Here is an 18,348-nt window from a genome sequence, read left to right as displayed (position 1 = left end):
GTGGGCGGGGCAAATACCACCGGCTAGCCGGAAGGAGGTGGGGGCTCGGAAGGCTGGGCCCCAGCGCTCGCGAGGCTTCCCTCCCTGCTGGCGGGAGGAAGCGAGACTGAGAGAGAAAGCGGGGCGGGAGGGGCGCGCGGGGAAGCTTCCGCGCCTGCGCGGTGCGGCCTGTCTGACCGACCTTCAGCGGGGCCGGTAGCACCATGTTCTCTCGGGCGGGTGTCGCTGGGCTGTCGGCCTTGGCCGTGCAGCCACAATGGTATGGCAGCTTGCGGGGGGAACCGGAGGGATGGAAGAGATCGGTCAGGGGGAAGGGGAAGCGGGCGGAGGCGAGTGGGCGGAACGGGGGGTCGCAGGGCCGGCCGGGCCTCCGTCCCTGGAGGCCCCTGGAGGCCCCGGGTGGCCGGGCTGCAGGAAGCGCCTCGGAGCCGGGAAGGGCGCGCAGAGGGGCTGGAGGGACAGCAAGGTCGCGCCACGTCCGTGAGCCGGGGCGGGGGGAGGGGCACGAGGGCCGCTCACCTTGGACCCCGGGGTCGAGACCTTGGTCCGAATGGATTTCAGGGCGGTCTTGGATTCGTTCAGCTCATTACTACTTAGGGAGCTTGCAGCGTGCCAGGCAGCGAGGATGCTAGAGCCTTTGCCTGGGCCCGAAAGGGAGGGGGAGCGGAGGACCAAGGTCTCGGGGAAGGTTAAGTTGTGCTTTCTGTCCTTGACGCCCTTTGAAACCCTCCATCAAGGGCTGGGCTGCGTTATTGCAGAGCGCAGGGACCCTTTAAGAGCTCTGCGATCCCGCTCTAACGTGCGGTCGGGGCCAAGGATGGGGCAGGCGCTTTGCTGGACATTGGCGACTAAAATGAGTGCCCTCGTGGGCTGCAAAAGGGATCTTAACAATCTGTCTGTCAGCGAGGAAGGGAAAGACACTCAAGACTGTCTTGAAACCATAATGCTGAAGCAGTAGCCCTGCAAGGTCATGAAGTCGTCCCCAGGTCCCCCGGAGGAGATCGAGGGACTTTTGAAGTGTCATCTGTGAACTGCCATCCCAGTTTTAAAGATTTTAAACATGGATCCCTGAGAAAAATTGCTTATAAGAAGGGCTAGGAATGAGCAGATTAAAGTTGGTTTGTGGGTGATATAATAGGATGAAATGTCTTGAAGCTAGACAGAGTCTGGGAGAATTTCAGACGCAGTGCTAAGGGGATTAATAGTTAGAGGCTGTGTGTAGCAATTCCCTGGTTTTACAGTAAGGGAGAATTCTAAGGAGCTACAGCACTGATCTAGATTTTTGTATCCTAATATATGCGAAGGGACTAATTGAAATAGGCACCTTTTTTATTAAGCAAAGAATTAATAACAAGACAGAATTTTCAGGGTAATGAGGTAATTAAATGTGAAGTTCCTACATAAAAATGTTGGTGGATTTGGGTTGGAAGTCAGTTTTTTTTCCTTCTTCTGATATTGAAAAAGAGTCTTCGTGGGAATGAAGAAGTCGCCTTAGTTGAATGGCAGGTTGTACCGTTTCTTAAGAGCTCAGCAGACATTTTTTGAGTGCCTGCCCTGCCACAAGTTGGCACTGTGGAAAGTGCTAAAACGTGATGGTAAACAAAAAGACATGGTCCTAGTGAGCTTTGCGGGACTGTTCCTGGCATGCATGCAGTGGTGCTCAGCTCACATCAGCTCTCCTTCCTTCCTTCCTTCCCATCTTGCTGTGCATTAACATTACCTGTCGGTGTTTTTAGACCCTTAAGTGGTATCCAAGTTGATCTTTAAAAAATGGAAAGAGTTTCTGAAACGAGGACAAAATATTTTATATAAAATTGTAGAAATAACTTTTTTAAAACATCCTGTTAGACAATTTGAAGATCTTCCAATAAAGAATTGTTTTAAATAGAAGCTCCCTCTGAATCTGAGACACCTACCAATAGGGGCCTAAATTGGAACCTCCATCAGCCAATAAAGGTCATGGTCCTGACCTTAATCTCTTTGGAATGTTAGTTTTAAATTAGTAGGTTATGAATATTCATCAGACATCAGTGTTCCACTGTGCAAGGCATTTTCACAGTGTCTGATGTCTTTCCCACCTCTTCTGTCCTTTCGCTTCCCATTCATTTAAATGCCGTTTAAATTCAGAAATTGAAACCATCTTAATGTTTCACACTCCACAGAATTAGCTTGAAAGAGGAGAAAAATACCTTTGCCTTTACAGAACCATGAAGAAGCATTTCCTTGGTTCTGTTTTGGTCATTGAGAGCTTTTAAAAGTGTGATTTGTTATTGTTAACAGTTTTTGTTTCGGGGGGTTGGCCTATTAACATTAAACATTAGGCTTAATGACATCGCAGTGAAATTGTTTTAATTGTTGTTTAGGGTATCAGTAAAATACCCTAAAGTTTTGGAAATTAAACGTGTTCTTTAAAAAGTAGTATTTAAGAAAATGGAAATAAGAAATTTGGGGGAAGAGTCTCTGATTTTTCTGTCTTCAAATCGGGAGAAAATGTATTTGGCTTAGTTTTCCGCATTCTCTAAAATAGAACTATTTTATAATAGGAGACTGGTGGCCATAATTGAACTATATATACACTGAAAAGGAAGAATTAGCAGATGCTGTGTCCTCCTTAATTTTTATATTTTACCGCATTATACTCTCCTTAAAATTCTTTCAAGCTGCCTGTAATTTCTTTGGTGATAAATCATTCATCTAGCAACCTCTCTGACTCACTCCTCCACTGCCTTCTCCAGCTTTTCTAACAATGCTGTATGATCATAGTAGATAATGATAATCCACCATCTGTGTGTTTTTCCACCCACCGTATTTACTACGTTTCTGGTTTTCAAATCATCTTCTGAGGATTTCTCAGGACACGATGCAGTTTTCCAGAGCATACAGCTGATTCAGAACTTTCTTTATCTTTTCGTTTGCAAAAATTGTATATTGAATAGAGCAGGCTCTGCCTAAGGAGTTTGGATCAGCTCATGGTTATTTTGTACTCAAATGGTACTTAAAAAATAAAGTTGTAACATGCATAGACATCTTTAGAACTGAATGAAGGCTAAGCATGAGAGTGCTTCAGAAAGGGGGAATTACGGCAAGTGCACAGCATAAAGAATCACAAAAGACCCTCTCTCTTCGTTCCTCTCACTTGGGATCCTTATGGAAACCAAAACATTCTGAGTTCGTCCAATTATGGCATGCAATTCAAATTTGTTCCATATGATGTTCTCTGACTAGAAGCTTGTGTCAGTTAAATTGGAGTGTCTGCCTAAAACCATAATGTCCAAATGTCACTCCTTATAGTCTATAAATTTTGGGGTGAAAAATTCATTATACCAAAAAAGGAAAATCGTCCAGAACGTGGTGTTACTTTTCAAGTTCCATTATGAAACAACTGTTAATAGAGTGATGGTTGTCAGATAAGTCTGTATCTGCAGTAGCAGTTTGTCAGTATCGACAGCTTTTATCTTTTCCTTTAGTGGATCCATTCTTATAACCAAACCTACTATTTTCCATATAGTTTCCCTCTTATTTTCTTTATTTTTCTTTCTCGATGGCTGAGAAAAACCAGTAGTGAGATATATAAATGAAGAGATTTTTGAAAATAACTTTTTCAGTTATGACCTTTCAGACTCATTTTTATGCAGATAAATACATATAATCACAAAAATGGGATCATATAACATTTCATAACCTGCATTTTTTAAGTTATTAATAATAGACTTTATTTTCTAGTACAGTTTTAGATTTTTAGAAAAATTGAGCATATAGTACAGAGCATTGCATGTACCCACACCCTCTCTGGACAGTTTCCCCAGTTAAATCTTGCGTTGGTGTGGTATATGTACTACAATTAATGAACCAGTATTGATACATTATTAACTAATGTGCATAGTTTCATTAAGGTCCCTCTTTTGGTATACAGTCCTATGGGTTTTGACAAATGCGTAATGACATGTATTTTCCATTACAGTGTCATACAGAATAGTTTCATTGCCCTAAAAATCTCTTCCCCAAAAGCCTGGCAAGCACTGATCTTTTTACTCTTGGTATAGTTTGTCTTTTCTGGAATGTCATATAGTTGGAATGAGACAGTGTATAGCCTTTTCAGATTGGCGGCTTTTGCTTAGCAATATGCAGTTAAGGCACCTCCATGTCTTTTTGTAGCTTGATAGCTCATTTATTTTTATTGCTGAGTGCGTAATACTCCATTGAATGGATGTACCAGTTTGTTTATCCATTCATTCGCATATTGAAGGACATCTTGGTGGCTTCCAGTTTTAGCAATCGTGAATAAAGCTGCTGTAAACATTCATGTGCAGGTTTTTGTCTAGACATGTTTTCAGCTCTGTTGGGTAAATTCCTAGGACCATGCTGCTGGATCATGTATTAAGACTGTCTTTAGGTGTGTAGCAAACTGCCAGACCATCTTCCAAAGTAGCCGTACCATTTTGCATTCCCACTGTCAATCGCTGAGAGTTCCTGGTGCTCCACATCATTGTCATCGTTTGGTATTCTTTAAAATTTTAGGCATTCTTATAGGTTTGTAGTGATATCTCATTGTGTTAATTTGCAATTCCCTAATGACATGGATGTCGAGCATCTTTTTATATGCTTACTTGCCATCTGTATATCTTCTTTGGTGAGGTACATGTTATCTTTTGCTCATTTTAACTTGTGGTGTTTGTTTTCTTATTGTCGAGTTTTAAGAGTTCTTTCTGTATTTTGGATAACAGTCCTTTATCAGATATATATTTTTCCCACCGTGTGGCTTGTGTTTTCATTCTCTTAAGTGTGTCTTCTGCAGAGCAGGGGTTTTTAAAACCAAGAAAGTCTAGCTTATCACTTTTTTTTATGGATCATCCTTTTGGTCTTTTATCTAAAAACTCATAGCCAAACCCAAGGCACCTAGATTTCCTCCTGTGGTATCCTGTAGAAGTTTTATAGTTTTGTGTGTTATATTTAAATCCATGATTCATTTTGAGTTAATTTTTGTGAAAGATGTAGGATCATTGTTCAGATTAATTTTGCATAAGGATGTCCAATGTTCCCACACCATTTGGTAGAAAAGAGTATGCTTTCTCCATTCAGTTACCTCTGCTCCTTTATCAAACATCAGACTTTTTTTTTTTTTAAAGATTGACCCTGAGTTGACATCTGTTGCCAATCTTCTTATTTATTTATTTATTTATTTTTATTCTCCTCAAAGCCCCCCAGGACATAGTTGTATATCCTAGTTGTAGGTGCTTGTAGTTCTGCTATGTGAGTCACTGCCTCAGCATGGCTTGATGAGCGGTGTTAGGGCCACATCCAGGATCCAAACCGGCAAAACCCTGGGCCACTGAAGCAGAGCACACTGCTGGCCCCTGGTTGATTGTATTTGTGTGGGTCTATTTCTGGGCTCACTGTTCTGTTCCGTTGATCTACTTGTCCATTCTTTGGCCAGTACCACACTGTCTTGATGACTATAACTTTATCGTAAGTCTTGAAATCAGACGTTGGCAGTTCCCTGGCTTTGCTCTTCTTTTTCAATATTGTGTTACCTATTCTGAGTGTTTTGCCGTTCTGTATAAATGTTAAACTCAGTTTATTGATATCTACAAACTAACTTGCTGACATTTGATTGGAATTGTTATTCAGTCTAGAGATCAAGTTGGGAAGAACTGACATCTTAGCAGCACTGAGTCTTCCTATCCATGAATCTGGAACCTCTCTCCATTATCTAGATCTTTAATTTCTTTCATCAGTTTTGTAGTTTTCCTCATATAGATCTTGTACATATTTTGTTAGATTTATACGTAAGTCTTTGTGTGTGTGTCTTTTTATTGTGGTAAAATGTACATAACATGTAATTTACCATCTTAACCATTTTTACTTCTACACTTCTATGTTGGTGGTTTTTTCTCCTTTTTTTTTTGAGGAAGATTAGCCCTGAGCTAACTACTGCCAGTCCTCCTCTTTTTGCTGAGGAAGCCTGGCCCTGAGCTAGCAACGTGCCCATCTTCCTCTACTTTTTATATGTGGGACACCTACCACAGCATGGCATGCCAAGCGGTGCCATGTCCGCACCCGGGATCCGAACCGGTGAACCCCGGGCCGCCGAGAAGCGGAATGTGCGAACTTAACCACTGCGCCACTGGGCTGGCCCCCCATGTTGGTGTTTTTTTAACTTGAAATTCTAATGTTCATAGCTGGTATAAATAAAGCAGTTGACTTTTGTATATACTAACCTTGTATCCTGCAACTTTACTATAATTGGTTATTAGTTCCAGCAGGGGTGCTTTTTACCTATTCTTTGAGATTTTCTACATAGACAATCATGTCATCTGTGAACAAAGACAACTTTATTTCTTCTTTCCCAAGTCTGTACACCTTTTATTCCCTTTTGTTATCCTATTAGTTAGGACTTCCAGTACGATGAGGAATAGGAGTGGTCAAAGAGGACGTTTTTGTCTTGTTCCCAATCTTAGAGGGAAAGCTTCTAGTTTCTCACCATTAAACCATAGAATTTTTTGTAGATGTTCTTTATCAAGTTGGGGAAGTTCTCTTCTATTCCTAATTTGGTGAGATTTTTATCATGAATGAGTGTTAGATTTTGTCACATGCTTTTTCTGTATCTATTGATCATATGACTTTTCTTCTTTAACTCGGTATGATGGATTATATTATTTGAGTTTTGAATGGTGAACCAGCCTTGCATACCTGGAATAAATCCCACTTGGTCATGGTGTATAATTTTCTTTAATACATTATTGGATTCAATTTGCTAATATTTTGTTGAGGGTTTTTGCATCTATGTTCATGAGAGATAATGTTCTCTAATTTTCATTTCTTATAATGTCTTTATCTGGTTTTGGTATTAGGGTAATGCTGGCCTCAAAGAATTAGGAAGTATTCCTTCTGCGTCTAATTGTACTTCTTGTTTTTTTTTTTTTTTTTTCTTTTTGGCATCAACTACCGTGTCTACGAATAGTTACAAATTGGTATCTCAAATCTCAAAACCTCGCATGTTTTCCAGACCCATTGGACATTTCCACCTGGTCCCTTGGTCTTTTTAACTATATCGTATTCAAAATTCATTATTTCCAGGGAGATTACCCCCACCCAGTTTTTCTGTCTTGGTTAATGACAACACTGTCCACTCAGGTTGTTAAATTAGAAACCTTTTGGTCATTCTTATTGTTTTCCTTTCTACTCTTAGGAACTTGCTCTCAGATTTAGTCTCTTTTTGCTTTACCAACATCCTAGTCCAGGTTCTTGCTTCCTCTTGTCTGGAAGCGTCAGCAGCCCCTTATTCAGTCTCCATGTCAACAATATTCCAATTTCATTTTGTGCTTTTCACCGCCATCTGGGATACTTTACTAAAAAACTATGCTGATTTGTGGGCTTATTAACATTTTGTTTCCCTGCTACCTATAAAATCATCTTTAAACTCATTACCCCAACCTGCGTCTCCAGCTTCAAAACTACATCCTGATCCCTCTTTAGACCCTCCTTCTTTATGCACAAATTGACTGACTCTTCAGCGCTCCCGTGGAGCATTCTGGCCAACACAGGTGCTCTATATGGACTTAAGGGCTGAAAGATCGTCTTTATTTGGTAACATGTTGTCTTCCCCAGTAGGGCGGGGGGTCCTCTTGTGTTTATCTTTCACTAACATTACATTTAAGTCAAATCATTTTGACTTTTATGCATTGGCACTTTAATTTTAAAGACCAGAAAAATATTTAACGTAAATTTTATATAAATCTAAGTCTTCATGAGTCTTGTTTATGAGATAATAGTATGCTTTTTGTGGTCAGAAGCCACGTCCTGGAGCATAACAGCTACTTAGTCAATGTTTATTGAATTGAGTTGGAAAAGTTAAGGATCAGTTTAAATAAACTGAACTTTTCACACATGTGGTCGTGTTGGAATGTATAATTGACCCGAAGTGTTATTTGAAAAGGTTTTGGTGAACTGACAAAGTCAAGGAATGCTCTTTAGAGGTGGCTGACCTTGATTTTAAGTGTACTTGGAGAGCCTTACAAGGGGAAAGACTTTTCTGTCATGGAAACAATATGGGCAAAGGTATGGGGGAAGGCGTAGAGCATGTGTAAATGCCATTGTGTCTTCAGTGGAAGGTTTGCGTGTGAGGTCAAATAAGACGAGGCCTTTGGTACAGGGTTTCGTATCAGTATTAAGGAATTTAGAAAGATATATATACATTCCGAGTCCTATATTTGATAGATTGTTTCTTTAGGGGCATTCTTTAAATAAATATGTTAACTTTGAAAGTTTTTCTTGTCTAATGGAGCTATTTTTCAAACAACTAAAATATTTTTAAAACCTTTGTTCTCAGGATCCAAGTTCGAAATATGGCAACTTTGAAAGATAGTAAGTACTCTATCTCAATATACAATTTAAGAAAAACCAAAATTTGACAAAAATTCTTTCAAAAATATGCCACGTTGTATATTTGGTCTAAATGAATCTAACAGCCTATGTGTGGGGCATTGAACTTGTTTTGGAAAAGACCAGTGTGAGGTGACACGTGGTGGTTCTGATTCATTGTCTGTAGAATGATGAGAAAACTGTACTGTTTGTATAACAAATATTCCATAGCAATGTTATGGAATACGTGGTTAAAGGCCATTTTCAGTTCCCTTTAATGTTTTAAATGCATAATTGACTGCTCTCTGCTGTTCCGCTTGCTCGTCCTGTCTCGGGAGCAGCTAGGTTTGTTCCTTATTAGTGCTCGTTCTAACATTAAGCCTAGTCTAGCATCATGCTGTTAATTGATGGTCTAAGTGCTAATTATTCTCCCTTGCAGTTCAGAAAAATACTTTGATAAATTCACAAATGAAAATACGACTCCTTTCTCTTAACACAGCACTTCTGTTTTTCAGTTACCAGGCGACTGAAGTCCATCAGAAACATCCAGAAAATTACCAAGTCTATGAAAATGGTAGCCGCAGCCAAATATGCCCGAGCCGAGAGGGAGCTGAAACCAGCCCGAGTGTATGGAATAGGGTCTCTGGGTAAGAGAAGGCTGTCATTCCCCAGTCACGAAGAGCTGTTGACATAAAGAGGATCGCCACTCGTGACTTTTATTTAACACTTAGCGTGATGACAGGTCTGTTTTGGAATATTTGACACGTGCTCGTTTTTCACAGCAAGTCTATGAGGGTAGGAGCTGTTAGAGCCCCTGCTTTACAGTTGAGAAAAACTGAAGCACCTGGAACTCAACTCACTTGCCCAAGGTCACTTACCTATGTGGTTTGGCATCAAAACCTATCGATTAACCGCTGTATGGAACTATGTTAACTTCTAAAACATTCTGGAAATGTTCCCAGATCATTAAGTATACTGTCAACATAACTTGGAAACAGTGCATCAGACTCAGGTGCTTGATTTCGTCCTGTTAGGTTGTGCGGTGTGGGGTGATATTTTAGGACTGCGGGGTGGGAAGGTGGGACCCTGCGGTGGAGAGCTGACCGAGTAGTCGGGGCTATGACTCCTGAATACACGAGTGGAATATTTACACATCAACTGCAAAGAAGGCGAAAGTTGCGTATTTCTAAATTGAAGAAAATGTATGTATTAAATGTAAATTGCCTTGTGCAATAGTTTTCTTGCGCTCTGCCATATTTTTTTTGAACATTCATTTATACTGCTAAAGAGAATTTTGCATGAGAAAATGATAGAGCACTAGGCCTCAGTGGAAGTGGCTCCTTGCTTTGAAAATGCCATATTTAGTTTCATCTGACAGGTATAGAGGAGAGCTGCTGGGTTAGGGTTTAGCAGTCCTTTCCAGCTCCAGCCGTTTGCTCTCCTGTGTCCCGTTCCCTGCCCGGCACAATACTGAGCACCTTGGGGGTGGCTCTGTAAATGCCAGTTGGTAAATTACTCTCCAGCCTGTTCATGTGAAAAGGAAAAGTCATTTCACTGTTCACCTCTCTTGCTGGTATGAATATGTGTAATAAATTTGTTTCTTCCAAAAGCCTATAGCCACAGAATTGTCTAATGAAGAAATTGGCTTAGGTATCTGATTAGAGTATTTGTGGTAAAATATTAAAAATTCAAGTCAAGGCTGCCAGTTGGCTTCTGAGTCCTTCAAACTAAAAGAAATACTAATTGCTAAATAGAAAATGGGTAATTATTTTAAATATTTAAAACAGGCATTTTATGCAGTACAGTCATAAAAAGAGACTTAAAGGAAATACTCTCCCCCTCCCCTGAACTTTGCAGTGAAGTATTTCCTCCTCTCTGCTTTTTATGGGAGGTCCTCTGGTATTGAAATTTGAGAATCACTGCTTTGTACTGAAAAAGGTAATAGCAGGAATTTTCTTGAAATGGGTGAACGTGGCAGCCATGGAGATGCACCCTGCAACCACGGGGAGCACCAGCTGCTGAAGTCGGTCCTGCGTCTGCACCCAGGCTTGCTTCCCACAGGTGCTCCCAGCCAGCAGCTGAGCGCAGGCAGGATCCTCAGGCAGCCGTGTTCTTGGGAGACTTGGGGCTCCCCAGCAGCTTTGCTGCGCTGCCCTTACACTGCGCAGTGGTCCAGGAAGCCTTTCTTCTCGTCTTGCCCCGGGTCAGACCTGCATGGTAGTGGCATGGCTCTTCTGAATTCCTTCCTGTTTTCTCACAGCCATTTCCCCTGGTAAAGTCCGTGTTTGTTTAATCCCCTCTTGGCCTCCGCCTCTTGGAGGACTAGACCAACAAAGTGAGGTTGTTAAAGTAATCCCCAAAATAAAGTGGCATCATTATTTTTTTTTTTTAAAGATTTTGTTTTTTCCTTTTTCTCCCCAAAGCCCCCCGGTACATAGTTGTATATTCTTCATTGTGGGTCCTTCTAGTTGTGGCATGTGGGCCTCAGCGGGGTCTGATGAGCAGTGCCATGTTGGCGCCCAGGATCCAAACCAACGAAACACTGGGCCGCCTGCAGCGGAGCCTGCGAACTTAACCACTCGCCCACGGGGCCAGCCCCGTATCATTATTTTAACATCAATGGTTTTTATTAGAGCTTGATGTGCAGATTATATGAGCAGCTCAGTAAATATTTGCTTCTTGCTTTTTTGGTTGAATACTGAAGATTTTCATTCCAAGTCTGATATCTAGATAAATTGGTACCTCTATACCTCTGCCCTCTTTACAAGGTTTTTAATTGTAATAGAGATTTTAGTCAGTATTTAAGATAAATTGGCCATTAGTTGGCCCTTAGGAACTTTTGTCATGTAAAGATTTAAACCTTTACTGTTTTCATCCTGATTGTAAATGGAATAAGTACTGAGACACTTTTGATTATATCAGTCAAGTGCCACCTAAATTTAAATGCATCATTTTGAAAACAGCCAACACTTTTGTAAATTAGAGATAATTGCTATATTTAATATAAATTGCATATTAAAAATTCTTTTGTTTATTTTTAAGCTCTGTATGAAAAAGCTGATATTAAGGCGCCTGAAGACAAGAAGAAACACCTCCTTATTGGTGTGTCCTCAGATCGAGGGCTTTGTGGTGCTATTCATTCCTCGGTTGCTAAGCAGATGAAGAGTGAAGTGGCCACGCTCACAGCAGCCGGGAAAGAAGTTATGATTGTTGGAGTTGGTGATAAAATCAGGGGTATACTTCAAAGGTAATTTCAATATAGATTGTTTATGTTTAAAGGGGCAGGCATGAATAAATGGAAGTTTCTTTGATAATTTAGCAATGTGTCCTCTTTTTTGTTACCTATTTTATACTCACAGAGAAGTTTTTGTTCTCGTTTCATTTTTTCCAGGAAATATTAGAATATATAGATTTCCCCTGTTTTCTGCTTGTCTTTTGAACTTCTTCCAAACCATAGACGGAATGCAATGGGAATATCCAAAGCTATTGACATTGAAAACCAGTGAGGACTCCGAGGAGCTGTCACAGCCTGGAAATGTCAGAAATGGACGGGTGTTAATTAGGGTTGGAAGGAGGGAAATAAAAGCTTAGAGAAATACGAGACAAGAAAGGCCTGAATATCGGTCCTCAGTTCCTCGCAGGCGCAGAAGGAATAATCATGAGAATCCATGGAACAGTTTAATTCAGTGAAGACCCCTCTCCCCGTAGAATTAAACTTGATCCGTAGTGAGAATATGTTTTCCTTGTTCCCTGTGCTCTTTCAGGAGACGTATTCCACTACGCTATTTTATGTGGTCTCTCGATTTTCTTTTAGGACTCACTCTGACCAGTTTCTGGTGACATTCAAAGAAGTGGGAAGAAAACCCCCTACTTTTGGAGATGCGTCGGTCATTGCCCTGGAATTATTAAATTCTGGATATGAATTTGATGAGGGATCTATCATCTTTAATCGATTCAGGCAAGAAAAATTTAGAAATCAAAGCTTTTTTATGTTTACGTTCATATTTTAAGTAAATGTCCACTTAGTTTAAAAATTATCATTTTGAAATTTATATTTGCTTTTGTCATTTCTAGGTCTGTCATCTCCTACAAGACGGAAGAAAAGCCCATCTTTTCCCTCGACACCATTGCAAGTGCTGGTAATTCGTTTTTGTATGACAAGTGCTTTTCCAGGTGGAAGGAAGAGATTCGTTTGTCAGGATGGCCTGTCTCTGTGGTAGCGAAATGATTTCAGACTGTGTCTATTATCATCTATTAGTGGCTTCCATATCATAATCCATTCATTGTTTGACAGTCTTACTCCATTCCTTCATTAATTGAACAAATAAATAAATATCCATTGAGGGCCATAATTAGACATGCTTTCTCAGTGCTTGAAGAGCCTAGCTAGAAATTGGCTTTGCAGTCCATGTGTGGGAACTCTGCCTAACCGCAGTGCAATCAGAAGCTCTAGAATAGAGATTTGAACAGTGTTCACAACTAATTTACGTTGACCCACTCAATTCTCCTTTTACTGTTTGAATAAAGTCATCATTGCTCAGTGAAGCATCCTAGAAACAATATTCTGGAACTGATTTTATTTTCCTAAGGCATTTTCCCCTTTTGTATATTATATTTCTTTTATTCTAAGATGTACACTTTTTTACATTTAACATCTCTGAATTTAGGATGTTTCTCCCAGTCAGTGGCATATGTTTTTTTTTTTTTTAAAGATTTTATTTTTTTCCTTTTACTCCCGAAAGCCCCCCCAGTACATAGTTGTATATTCTTCGTTGTGGGTCCCTCCAGCTGTGGCATGCGGGACGCAGCCTCAGCATGGCTTGATGAGCAGTCCCGTGTCTGCTGCCCAGGACTTGAACCAATGAAACACTGGGCCGCCTGCAGCAGAACGCACGAACTTAACCACTCGGCCACGGGGCCAGCCCCCAAGTGGCATATGTTTTTAATTGGCTATGTTATTTTTTTCTCATTGGTACATAAAATAGGGGTTATAACCCATAGCCCCTTAAGTTGGATGAAATACTGTACTAGCTCACCACCTTACCTTCATGAGTGAATTTTGAAGTGTGCTGCTAAATTTCTGGAACGTGATTACTAAAATTCATATCACCCTCTAATTCTCTCACTCTTTCATGTTCTTATAAAGCTTTCTCTCTCTCATTTTCCTGCCTGACACTTTCAGATGTCTCCAATTATCAAATGGCAGAATTGGGATTTTTGTTACATTATACTAGTTTCAGTTCTTTCCTTAATTTCTTTATTGAAAAAACATTTAATGAGAGTTTGCTGCCTTTGTGCCAGGAACTCTGCTCGATGCTGTCCAGAGGACTTCACAACCGTGAAATGTCGTGAAGTTCTTTAAAGTGGAATTTCACGTGCTTCGTTTACATATTACAGTTTGCTGAAAATCTGCTATAATCCAGTGTGGAAATAGATGAAACTGTTAGAACTGAGTCTTTTAACCTACCTCACCTTTACTTCTGCTCTGTGATGATAAAGGATTTTTACGCTAGTATGCTGTTTTTGATTAAACTACTCTTTGAGCTACATAACTCCAAAGAAATATATCACTTGTTTTAACAGAGAGCATGAGTATCTACGATGATATTGATGCTGACGTGCTGAAGAATTACCAAGAATACAGTCTGGCCAACATCATCTACTATTCGCTAAAGGAATCCACCACGAGTGAGCAGAGTGCCCGGATGACGGCCATGGACAACGCTAGCAAGAACGCTTGTAAGCACACAGTGGTCTCTTGGCAGAGTTCTGTTGCTGAGAGTAGCGTGAAGACCCTCGCATCAGAAACATTAGCATTCTCTCGGTAGACCAGGAAGCAGGAGAGCTGGGGCCTCGTCCTGGGCTCTGCTGATTCTATGACATTTTTGACCAATTACTGTCTCTTTCCTTGAATTTTCTTATCTGATGAGATAGAAAAATAATATTCTCTGCCTTAAAGGCAGGATATCTTTCTTGGTAGGCAGTAAGTTTGCGAGTACTTTGAAAAGGCATCTCATGGAATATATAAAAATATCTTTGTAAGATTTTCTGAGAGACCGATTTTGATACCCAAAAAGAAACAGAATGTCTTATTTTTAAATTAAGCAACATACGTCTAGGAGTAAGTTACTGAACAAATTATTCTTTTCTAGTTTTAGATTTTGTTGTGTAATCATTTTGTTTTGTTTGTAGCTGAGATGATTGACAAACTGACTTTGACATTCAATCGCACCCGCCAAGCTGTCATCACGAAGGAGTTGATTGAAATCATCTCTGGTGCTGCAGCTCTGTGAGTAATTGTAGATCGCCTTCAGAGTTGTTTCTGATCTATGTCTGCTAGCTTAAGCTTTGGACATTTAAAAGTTTTCAGTTTTGTTTTGTCTGTTAAAGATGAAATGATCCTTTGCTAAATGGATATAAGTATTTGGTGAAAGATAGAAGGGTTTGGTGAAAGTGAGACGTCTGGTTCATTCTGATTGTTCCAGCTGAAACGTTCAGGCTTAGTTTCTTTTTAGAAATCAGTGTGTTGCTAGCTTTCACTTTCCTAAAGCATTAGGAATAGGATGTGGATAATTCAGTATCATTTATGAAATCTGTCTTTGGAACTCAAAGCATTATAAACCAAACCAAGCTTTGTGACTTAGAAGACTGGGTTTGGGTTTACATAAGTCTGTAAATCACTGCATGGTGGTAGGGTCCAGGAATTTTTTAATTATTGTTTCTATATCAGTACCGTGAGATAGTATACCACTTTCCTCAGGAAAATTGCTTGTTTGTCTAGATATGTTAATGTTTCTGAAACCAGGGTTAAGATAATAGGAATTCTATTTAAAAAATTATTAAATTGAACACCCACTCTGCAGAATACACTGCTAGCTAGGCACAGTGTTCAAGGATGCAATCCTTTCTTTCAAGGCATTTACATTCTAACAGGATAAGATAAATACGCAGATAATTGTGATGAAAGATAAAATAGTAAGTTATCTTTGACTCATTCTTTCTTATCTTCTACTATAATTGGTCACCAAGTTCTATAAATTTTACCTTCTAAATATCCCTTGACTCTTTCCCCTGGATGCCCACTTAATGCAGATCCTTCTTAGTCTCTCCTGATAAAGAACATGCTTTCTGAGTGCCCCTAAAGTGCCAGGCCCTGTGCTAGACACTGACGAAGTCTTGGGGATGGTATTTGCCCTCGAACAGCTCACGGCCTTCATGGGGAAGACATAGTGTATTAGATCTATTAGAATTGCAGTCGAAGGGGGGTCAGCAAACTGGCCTGGAGCTAAGAATGGGTTCACACTTTTAAAGGATCATTAAAAGAGAGACAGTATGTGAAAGCCTAAAATATTGACTATCTGGCCTTTTGCCAATCCTTATGACAGTGCTAAGGGAAAAAAAGAGAATCCATTCTGTATTACATAATCCTGAAGAAACAGCTTAGCTTGATATATGTAAGTCTATATTTTCTGGCCACCAACACGCTAGTCTAGCCTCCTACCATTACCATTGCTCACCTCCTTGAACTTCAGCCACATTGCTCTTTTCACCTTCCCCCAGGGGCACATGTGTTTGCCTGAAATGCCATTCATTTCTAACCCTGGCACCCTTGACTCTTCACCTGACTGAATCCTTCTTATCCTCCTAGCTGAGCTGGGGGATCTTCTCTCCCAGGAAGCCCTCCTTCGTGGTTTGAGTGGGGTACCCTTCTTTAGCATCCTGTGCTTCCCCTTATTATAGCACTTACACTGTTTTACTAGGAATTTTATTTGCGTGTGTACTCCCGCAGCTTGGGAGGGACCATGTCTTAGTCACTTTGTAGCCCCATCACCGGCACATACTTCTTCCATAAATATTTGTTCAGTGAATGAATGATGTGTCATTAGTATGTTAAGAAGTAGAAGTTCTACAGAGGGAGAAATAACATTGTATTGGGTATGTGAAAACGTGGTCCATGTTTAAGAATTAGGGAAAGGCTCTTCACTAAGGTGACATTTAAATTGGTCCTTAAGTATTGTCTGTCAAGGATAGAAACTGGGCAGAATGCCAGAGAGAGACAAATAAAACTGATCGAGACCCTTCTGTAGTTGTTAGTTGCATCCCTCAGCATCCTTCCTTCTCTTATTTGGCTTTCTGCACGTGACTTTGTTAATCTAACCCATCTCCAAGCCTGGTCGCTCCTGCCCTGTTGGCATCACAGGGCACAGTGCTGTGATGCGTGGCCCTGCCGGTGACCAGCTTGGTCACTTGGTCAGAAATTCTGTCTGCCACTCAGTTTGTCATCTATGACATGGGACTGACACCAGGATTAAGTACATAGATTATTCCCTATCCTCCTTGCTCCGTGTAGTCCTGCCAGTGCTCAGCTGATTCTTCTCGGACGGGAAGTGTGAGGAGGCCTGGGGGAAGGAGCTGCATCTGAAGGTGCCGGGGCTGTGAGACCCAGAGAACCAAGGCTCCTTTTTTTGCTCTTGAAAAAGGAATACTGGAAATAAATTGAGGATACGACTTCTGCGGAATTGAGGACCAGGCTCTTTCTTGGTTAGGAATGTGGGAAACCGGACTGAAAAGTAGTCAGATCGAGGGAAATGAGAAGAGGGAGATTGGGTCTTACAAACTGAGAATGTAAAGAGAATTCAAATAGTTGGAAACGGACTATTTAGTTTTCGCTTTCTGGAAAGGTAGTCTAAATCCTTTATAAAGAATTGGCTGTGCCGTCCCAAGGCTGGACTGTGTAGGTGAATGGACTTGCATGCTCTGTAACCTGTCCGTTATTTTGGTTAAAAAACCTTCATCTTTAATACGAACACTATGGCTGTTTAGTAATAAAAGGCATGGATAAACCATAATATTTGAGGTGCCAAGTATTAGTTGCTAAAATTTTAAAATATATTGTATGCTATTGATAGAAAAAGTGGTGTTTTAAATTATGCTTTCATAAGTCTTGCTTACTTGCATGAACATGGTTTTACTGCTTCTAACCAGATTGAAATCTGTAACTTTTACAACAGTCATTGAATCTGTTTTAAAGGAATATTTTGGTACGCATTTATGTGATATACTCAAGGTAACGGGTGAGGAAAGGGACTTTTTTAGTTGGAAATTATACATGACTAACTAGCATGGATTGCTTCTTGACCGGCTTGTTTTGTGTTTGTCTTTTTCTTCTAATACAATAACCAGGGAGTAATGAAAATCAAGTTGCATCCTCAGACGAGAGGTAAAGTGGTAACACTTCACACACCCGCCCCACACCCCTTCAGAAAAGAAACCCAGCCAGCTATGATTGAAGCTAGTCCAGCACCAGTGAACCTGGTTCTCTGAGAGATTCAGATTGCCAGGCCCGTTTTTAGCAGCAGCCAACTATGGGAGCATAGGGGTAATGCTGGGGGGCTTTTTTTTCCCCTTAGATTTAGTAAATAAACTTAGAGAATTGGCATTATTTTGAAATATTAAATATAGCCTAGTGAAGAGGGGTGGTTCTCAGACTTAGGGTCTCCGGACCCCTTGATGTCTGACCTAAGGAAAGAGAGCCAGATGCTCACCTGTTTCTGTATTCCTTCTGTTCTGATAGAGCACGTCATGTAGACTCTGGAAAACTGCACCATATACTCTTGAGAATGAGAATAAAAACAGGCAGCTATCATTCTTATGAAAATACTTTTGCCCTCACAGACCCCATGAAAGAGTCCCCAGACCAAAACTCGAGAACCACTAGTGTAGAGTAACATTTTATTATGTAAAGTCGGTTCTTTAAACCCCACGGAAATATTTATTATCTCCTGACATCCTTTCCCAAAAAAATAGTGTTTGATTTTTATTTGTTCTGTATTTTTCAGGTAAAGAAGGAAAATTCAGCCGGCTGATTTTGTTTTTAAGTTACTGCTGTCCTGTCAGAAGAAATTGTTGGTCCATTGTTTAAATTACTAAAGACAGCAAGATATTTGTAAATTATCTTACAATAAACAACTTACCATAAAAAAAAAA

The 18,348-nt window shown here is 40.3% G+C and overlaps 1 protein-coding gene across 3 annotated transcripts; it reads left to right on the top strand.

Moving 5' to 3' along the window:
- The first annotated feature begins 2 nt into the window (after window positions 1–2).
- ATP5F1C (ATP synthase F1 subunit gamma) lies at window positions 3–18,348 on the top strand. Of its 3 annotated transcripts, XM_014841311.3 has the most exons (10): window positions 14–259; window positions 8,330–8,364; window positions 8,877–9,008; window positions 11,404–11,608; window positions 12,176–12,319; window positions 12,436–12,500; window positions 13,945–14,100; window positions 14,554–14,650; window positions 17,545–17,581; window positions 18,201–18,348. In XM_014841311.3, the coding sequence occupies exons 1-9, from the start codon at window positions 204–206 to the stop codon at window positions 17,549–17,551; spliced, it is 897 nt and encodes a 298-aa protein (XP_014696797.1). In that variant the 5' UTR covers window positions 14–203; the 3' UTR covers window positions 17,552–17,581; window positions 18,201–18,348. The 3 variants fall into 3 exon arrangements, with proteins under 3 accessions (XP_014696798.1, XP_014696797.1, XP_014696799.1); XM_014841312.3 differs by lacking the exon at window positions 17,545–17,581 and having other exon boundaries at window positions 3–259; XM_014841313.3 differs by lacking the exons at window positions 17,545–17,581; window positions 18,201–18,348 and having other exon boundaries at window positions 108–259; window positions 14,554–14,654.

This window comes from Equus asinus, chromosome 29 (genome assembly GCF_041296235.1).
Source record: "Equus asinus isolate D_3611 breed Donkey chromosome 29, EquAss-T2T_v2, whole genome shotgun sequence".
NCBI classification, from domain to species: domain Eukaryota; kingdom Metazoa; phylum Chordata; class Mammalia; order Perissodactyla; family Equidae; genus Equus; species Equus asinus.
The sequence above is the reverse complement of the archived record's forward strand: the minus strand, read 5'-3'. Positions and strand labels throughout refer to the sequence as shown.